Source organism: Uloborus diversus, chromosome 1 (assembly GCF_026930045.1).
Source record: "Uloborus diversus isolate 005 chromosome 1, Udiv.v.3.1, whole genome shotgun sequence".
Classification (NCBI taxonomy): domain Eukaryota; kingdom Metazoa; phylum Arthropoda; class Arachnida; order Araneae; family Uloboridae; genus Uloborus; species Uloborus diversus.
This window is the reverse complement of record NC_072731.1, coordinates 70,785,165-70,793,789: the sequence shown is the minus strand read 5'-3', so window position 1 is coordinate 70,793,789 and position 8,625 is coordinate 70,785,165. Positions and strand designations below refer to the sequence as shown.

Sequence of the window (8,625 nt, the reverse complement as noted above, 5' to 3'; positions counted from 1 at the left end):
CAGGGCGAGGTGAGATGAGCTGCTGATTTTAAGTCTGCCTAGGGTTGGCGTGGAGCTAAATCCGGCTCTGCCCGCGGGCCACAATTTATGGGAATGCCCTTTCTCTATGCCGTAGCTCAGCGGCGTTGAACCGATCTCTTTAAAAGTTCAATAATCGGAAATCAATAGCATCTCTCTCTTCATTTATGAAGCATCCGCTCCAGAAGCTCCCTTCCGTTCATTTTCATTTGCCTCATGAAAGCCGCGCCCTCTCCGCCCCACCACAACACAAACACTTGTCCCATCCTCGCCATTAATGGACTCTCTCTCTCCCCTCCGTCGTGGGCATGCGCGGTGCGGGGAGGACACACGAGCCTGTCCCCATCGAACTTCAGACAAGGAGAAGTACCTCGGAAGGTAGCTTCCCGGCATGACCGCTGTGCGAGGCAAGGAAACTGGAAGGCGGATATTCGGCGCTGGATGTGAGGTCGACACGATGGTCAGACTGTTTGCATGACCGTTCTGTGCGTGTGAGCTCTGGAGATATTCATTCAGGCGAACGATGCCTCTTGGTTCACTGGTGTGATTCCACACCTCATTGGCTATACATGTGGTGGATATTTCCATGGGTTAGTCAACTGGATCCTTTTTTGTGCGCGCGGAAATCTTCCGTCGACTTTGTTTCTGTTCATAAACTTTACTCGGTAGTTGGATACGTTACTTCTCTGATAATAATTTTACCGCTCGGTGAAAGTAGGAAAACCATTAAGGTTTTAAAAAATATTTTCTACAATTAGAATAAATTTTTACTCGCCTAAGGTGCTACGGTATGACGAAATACGCTTCAATATTTTCTTAGATTAGATAATTTTATAGGTAACAACAACCTTCGTAGCATTCAACCTCTGTGGAGGCATTCACTTCTTAAAATCGCCCGAAGTCACTAGTTTTAAATCGCTGCTCAACGTATTTTCTATAGATTTAAGAGTAGATTCGAAGAAAATGTCATCTTTCGAGCAACTTTACAAAATGAATACTAAGACAAATTAGCATTTTTCTTGAGGAATATACCAAAGAAAGGGCCTTCAAACGAAAAATTTCAAAATCTAATGAGTTAAAACATTTCATAATTAAAAATTTTATCAACTATACTTAATGCACAAATACTATTGAGCTTGAAGTTTAATGTTTAATATAATATTTTCAAATGATAAGAGGCTCAAAATATTCAAGTAATTTATAGAGTAATAGTGATTATGTATAATAGTAATACATTAATGAAATTCAAATGTAGAGGTAAGAATTCAAAGCAGTAGTATAGTACACGTATTTCGAGACTTGGACCACTGGAAGTGCAGCTAGAGCGTTTTGGCACTTAACAGCAATAACATTATGTCGCTAGTTGCTAGTTATATTTGATAACTGGAATTTATCAAATGGAATGAATGATTAAAATATTTAAAAATAACATTATAATTAGTATTTATTAAATGCGCGAGTTTAATTTAACAAATGTCGATAAAAGATCAGCAAGATAAGATATCGCGAAATATTAGTTAAATCATATCTTTCTGCTTCCAAATTCGATGACCTACTATTTTCAATAGATAGCAATAATTGAATCAAAGATACGATTGTTAAAGTGAACTTCAGTAATTAAAAGCTAAATTATTTCTTTGCAAGTTATTGAGCAAAACTCAGAAAATCAATGCATTAATAAGTTCTTCAAAAATCTTTTTACGAGAGAAAAAATAGAATTATGAGAATAATTCGATTAATATTAGTGCCTGAAGATATAGTTAAAAAGCTTTTCAGTTTAGTCGAGAAGATGATAAATGTTGCCTTACATATAGAATGCTCTCGGAGTCACAGGTGCTATTGTCTAAGAAGTTACTTTTAGTGGTTAGTGAAATATTAACAATTTTATAAACAAAATATTTCGATAATAATTTAAGAACTGTGGTTTCTGAGTATTTTATCTTTGAACGTGAATATGACTAAAAAAAGAAAACTATGATGAGCAAAACTATGAAAGCTAAGTGATTGATTTTTTTGTTCTTCACATTTTTACTGACCAAAAGCAAGAGAAAGATATCTGCCGAAACAGTGTTCCTGTGATAAATAAGAAATGAATTCTCTAAAAAGCTGTAAGTACTGAAATGAAATCAGTTTTATTTCTCTACATGGCGATTTTCCAAAATCGATAGGGATGTTTGACATACGATCATCGGATTGACACCAAATGATGGATTTTCACACTTAGGTCGAAGCGCTCTGATTGGTCGCAGGTGACAATGACACAATTGGTTAACTGATTCAACCTGAGCATTATGAGGAAAATCACTGCTTTTAGGGACAATGCGAGGATTGTGAAGTACTCAAAGTGCTCGAGTAGAGGTGCCCAGCATGACGACGATTTGGACGACGTGACGGTGGTCAACAGCGCCGCCCCGGAAAGCGTCAAATACGGGGGCGCTACAGGAAGCTGCGTGACCACAAACGGTCCGCGGGTCGTACCAGGCATCATCACATCTAGTGGCGGAGAGATGTCGGGAATGGTCAGCGGAAGCGAACGAAGAGCAGTTCCACCCTATAGCCCTCCCCAGGACGAGAAAGGGGCATCTGAGTCGCGACAGTCGTTGCTGGACACTGTTACGCGACGCGTCCCCTCGTCGGAGCCGTACGCGTTCGTCAACAAGGCCCACGTTGGTTCTGAAGTGGAGATTCCAAGGAAGACCAGGGAGCTGAGGCGAAAGGAAATCAAGAAAGACCTGGAGAAGTGGGAAACGAGTACTTCCACCAGTGACCGAGCATCTTGCAAATGGACTTTCGTTTTTGACCCTTCCGGCCGGCTCTGCTACTACTGGTCGGTTGTGGTCAGCGTTGCTTTCCTATATAACTTCTGGGTTATCATATACAGATTTGCTTTCCAGGAGATAACCACAGACACTCTGCACGCCTGGTTCACCCTGGACTACCTATCTGATCTGGTGTACATCTTAGATATAGCTGTCCATTTCCGGACAGGATTCCTCGAAGAAGGGGTGCTCCAGACGGATTCCGTGAAACTAAGGCAGCACTACATCAACTCCACAATGTTTTACATAGACTGTCTGTGCTTGTTGCCTTTAGACTTCTTGTATTTGTCCATCGGCTTCAACTCAATCCTCCGCTGTTTCAGACTCGTCAAGATCTATCGATTCTGGGCGTTCCTGGACAGAACTGAACGCCACACGAACTACCCGAATGTGTTCCGAGCTTTGTCCCTCACGCACTACGTCCTCGTGATATTCCATTGGAACGCGTGTATGTTTCACATTGTGCTGAAGAACGGTGGTTTCGGTTCCAGGGACTGGTTCGGTCCCAGAGAGGACGTCCATTGTAGCGACGTTCTATGCGAATATCTTCAAGGCTTCTACTGGAGTACTCTTGCCTTGACCACTATCGGCGACCTGCCCAGACCGCGAACCAGGGGGGAGTATCTCTTCCTGGTTCTCGAACTGGTTGGAGGACTCTTCCTATTCGCTGCTGTTCTGGGACACGTGGCAAACATCGTCACCAACGTCAGTGCCGCTAGGAAAGAATTTCAAGGTAAGAAACTTTTCTTGATACATTGTATCGAGGGAAGGATTTCAATGTAAGAAACATTTCTAGATACATTGCATTCCTTAATGAATCAATAATTTATCTAACTTATCTAAAATTTAATGATTTTGAGCAAAACTTTATTGAAAAGTTATTAAAAAAGGAAAACGAAAAGTACTTCTATGATATAATGGTATAGAATAATGAAAAGAATTTATTACCGTATGTACAATTTTGCAAAGAAGAAATTTAATAACTCCTTTGATGTTTCTTTCTACAACTAATTTAATTTTTTCTTTCAAAAATAGATTAAGCACCACTTAATATATATATATATATATATATATATATATATATATATATATATATATATATATATATATATATATATATATATATATATATATATATATATAATTTAACGTTCCATGTTTTTTATTTACCATTTTTAAGTCACGTTTAAATAAGTAATTTTTTAAGTGATATAATGTCGTTGTTATTAATTTTTTTTACAATAACTAAAGCGAAATCATGAATTTCCGAATTTCCAAAATAATTTTTTTGTCTTATATAGAGCTCAAATTGATATTATGTTAAATTGAAGTATAACTACACTTTTCGCGGATTCAGTTACATAATAGTAGTTTGTTTTGTTTACTCAGTACATAATGGTACTTTGTGCAACTAAGTGCAAGTAATGTCATGCCAATTTATTATGCTCAGTCCTATCCATTGCAATTTAGCAAATTGATTTCGGAATTGTATGTCGTAATCTACATTAAGGATGACTTATGTGGCGCATTTATAATTCAATTAATTTCCATTCACTCAAAATAGAAAATGAAGTTTTGTGAAGACAAAAAGTCTACTAACTGATAATTGAATCTTTAAATTCTAAAATATGATTTGATCATTATACTAGAAAAATGTTGGTAAAAATACGCAAAGATCATTTAGTTCTGTACATTTTTTTTTCATATTAATTGCGTTACTTAATTTACAACCTTGCAGATTCGCTGAGTGTTTACTATTTTACTGATTTTCTTTTCTTTCTTCTACTTTTATTTAATTACAATAAACTGTTACGGATAAAATATGGACATATTTTATTAACAGAAAGACAACATATTTAAATTGGTACTGTTTGTGCTTTAAAGCACAAAGAAGTCGCTAAAGCATTCGTTTATTGCATTCTGTCTTTGCCATGGGATCAAAATTAGAGACCACGTAACTCCGAGTTACGTGATTCAAGACAGTATACGTCAGTGTTTTTATGTACACAGTTTCAAAACTTTTACAGTAGAAGAAAACAATAATATCATTTTCATTTTTCTTTTGTAGCTATGCTACTTGAGGTTGATTTTGTTTATAAAAATGTATTATTTAAATTTATTTCAAAGAAGTTGTCATTTTTTTATTTCATCAACAGCTAATTGTATTATGTAACTTTTTGCATTTTAATGAAACTTGATTTTATATAGCTCGCGTTTACCACAAATGCATAGTAAATAAATCTAGAACTGAGTAAAATGATTTTGAAACTGTCGAAATATGTTAAAAATCACAGTAGTTTTTTTTTCCAATTTCTAATTATTTTTTATCTGTTACAAACATTACAACGCACAAATAAAATGCATTAAGAATTTTGTTTTGCGTAAATTAGCAGTTATTACGTTGCTTGTATTGTGATTATTATAGATTTGTATTCATTTAGTTAACTGTTAATACTTTTTGCTTGTTATACGAAGTTTAGTAATGTTATCTCAAGTGGGGCATTTAACCTGATGAAATGGGACGAATTGCCTGACTGTCAAGGTAATATGACCACCCTATAACCACCCAAAGTAGCATTTTTTTTTTTTTTGCAATAAAAAATTTAATTCACAGTTTTTCGTCATAATAATTTTTATACATAATCTGGACCTATATTAAAGAGACCAGAGGTATCATTTTTTATTTTTCGTCATTGTATTTTTTTTTTAAATAAATTTTCTCCTTAGGTGGGGCGAGATTGCCAGACTTACTCTAATTAGGTTTTATTTTAATGATACTCATTTCTTCAGTCTGACTATTCTTTTCGCTGTTTCAGAAATAATAAACAGTACGCGTATGCTGTAGGGTACAAACAGGAAAAATTGCTAGGACTAGAGTTAAAAAATGGGGCGAAGGAGGAGTGACAGTTGCACACGCAATAATAAAACCAATAACGCAGAATAAAAACAGTTGCACACGTTTTTTCGGCAATGGTGGCCTGATGAGTAATGCGTCGGACTCAAAACTGGAGGGTCCCGGGCTCGATGGCAACCGGTCGAAGATTTTTCGTGTTTGCTAACGGTGCCAGGGGCACGTTAAATATGTTCGCGGACACAAAGTTCTCTGAGTTCTCATTCCAAATCAATACCACTAGGAATGCTGAATTAGGAGTTGCTCGGCTTGTGTTCTGGATCAAAAAACAGAGTTCTTTCAGGACCTCATCTAACTGGTTAAACCACGGATAGTGATTGGTACGGAGACCCTGGAGTTTAGTGTAGTATAACATACTTTCTTGCAGGTGAACTGCCTATAGTAAAAAAATATTCTTAGCCCTGGTTTCGGGGCGGCAGTTACTGCGAAATACTGCAGTACTTCTTAATACCTTTGTGCCATTAAAAGGGAGTAATGTCATGCTTTTATATACTATCCTCAGTTCTGTCCGTTGTAATTTAGCAAATGGATTTGGCAGTTGTATATATTTAATCTACATTAAGTATTCTATGTCACGTATTTGTAATTCGACTTCCATTCTCTGTAACTGGAAAATAAAGTTTTTTGATGACGAGTTAATGACTCCTAATAACAATTCCTAAAACGTGGAGGAAAAGTTCGAATGACTATGCGTAAAATAACGACAAATTAAGAACGAGTGCTAGAACGTAATTATCCAGTAGCTAAAAATTTGATGATTAAGAGAAAACTTTTAACGACTAAGTGAAAAGATTCATCAGATTCAGAATCTAATGAAAGTTCTGACTGAAAAAGTAAAAAATCTTAATAAGAAAGTGAAAGCTATAATGACTTGAGGGGAAAATTCTTGTGACTAAGTGAGAATTTATAGGGAAAATTGCTATTCGTTTAGTTCAAATTCTAATGAAAAATTGATTTGGTTAAAACTTCTAATGGAAAAGTGAAAATTTTCACATTATAAAGTAAAAAAGGCAAGACTAGGCAGAAATTTTTTATCAGTAAAAGGAAATATTTCTCTAAATAAAAAGTGGCTTGTTTAATACTGCCGTAGGCAGGTAAAGGACGGTAATTGCAAATTTTTCATTTTTCCTTTTTTAAAATATTTTTTGTATTGTACAAGACTGCTTCTTTGGTTTTCGTCGAAAAATAAAACAGCACGAAAAAAATTCTGTTTCCAACATTTCCCTATTGTTAGTATTGAATCCAAAACACGTTTCTTCAAATATCTTGAAAACTTATTTCTGTAGATACTTCCGTTCAGGGGCGGCAAACAGGGGGGTCAAGAGGGGGCGGTCGCACCCCCAAATTTTTTGGGCAGAATGATAGAAAATGGGTGAATTCAATTTATGTAAGTCGGAAATCAATGCTCATAAAAGGAAATCTCGCTGGTTCTCAGCAACTATTTGATGAAACTCGACACATTCTCAGACTAGAAAAAGTGTTTTTCGTTATTTGGATGAATACTTAAAAATTCATGAAGTATTTTCGGCTTTTTCAGAACATAGAAAACTGATCGAGCACCATGGTTAATTTTAACTAAAGAAGACATTGCCTCGTATAGGCTAAATATTTCACACGTGTGTGCCCAGTGTAACGATGATATGTCCAATATAAGAGGGTCGTGAAAAGTGGTGTGGCAGCATGGTTTTCACAAGAAAATTCCTTGATATTTTACATTCACGTTTACGCTCATTTTTTAAGTGTATATTTATCTAATGAGTGTTCATCGCTTCCTTCTGCTAGAAACACGTTTCAGCTGCTCAATACATTATAATGCTTTCATAGAAACTTCTTAAAAATGCATGTGATTATTGGCTAAAAAAAAGACATATGAACCAAATACCTTTTATGGGGCTCAATAATTATGCAATCGCGGAGTGACACAAGATAATCTTCAAGAGTTAAAACGATAAAAAGATTTCTCTATAACTTCAAAGCAGTGATTTTACGACTGGAAGAATTATTGCAAAATGATTCTTTCAATGGTGAAAAAGCTCATGCCCTTCAGCATGTATGACTTCGTTTGAATTTTTATCGAATTTGTTTGCATCGGAAAAAGGTTTTTGAAAAATGCTTTACTCTATCAAAATCTATATCTTCAATCCGTTACTCAACTATTCCAACCACAGTTCAATCTACAATTCATCTATAGGGATTGGATTTTGAAAACAAAAAATAAAATGTTTCAACTGTGAGTAAAATTTTTAACATGAGGCAAGAAAAGTTACAAGTAATATACCGACAGAATGGTTTTCACATCCAGAGACTGCAGTTTCGTCCTTGTTATGGACTCATAAGTCTGGAATAGTGAATAACAGAGCTGAGGCAGATGATGTCTCATTGAAGCTGAGAGCGCCGACAGGACTAGATCATTCAATGATGAAAAATTTAAGCCCCTCACAGTTTTTGAAGTAGCCTGGGTGATTCTGAAGAGCAAGATATAAAAAGTGTTTTCATACGTAACTTCGTGTTACTTCAATTATTTTTTTAACTATTGCAATCAGCTTAGCTAGTAGAGAAAGATTTTTTTTATGTCTCAGGAGGTTAGAGAAATATTTTCGAAGCACAAAGAGGGGGAGGGGACTCTTTCATTTATCTGAACTGGCAAAACAGCACGACATTGGGCACTGATAGATTAGTAACACGATTCCGAGCTCTTCCGAATTCCAAAAATCATGCATTATAACTTTTCCAAAAGGTATAAAAAACTTTAGTAGCGAGATGTTTTGTATGATAACTTTTTAGTCAATGAATCAAAATTTTAATTGTTTCTAAACACTAATTTTATTCATACTAAACCGATTTTATGACAACTTCTTGTTAGCTTATGTGTTTGGT

General features: G+C 35.7%; 1 protein-coding gene across 1 annotated transcript; it reads left to right on the top strand.

The window, feature by feature from the left end:
• Positions 1–2,309: 2,309 nt before the first annotated feature.
• LOC129230373 (cyclic nucleotide-gated channel cone photoreceptor subunit alpha-like) lies at positions 2,310–7,144 on the top strand (the record flags this gene model as incomplete). The annotated part of the gene is made up of 4 exons (XM_054864775.1): positions 2,310–3,570; positions 4,141–4,156; positions 4,487–4,525; positions 7,114–7,144. Coding segments are annotated over exons 1-4 (1,347 nt in total), but the record flags the coding sequence as incomplete, so codon positions are not given.
• Positions 7,145–8,625: the final 1,481 nt, after the last annotated feature.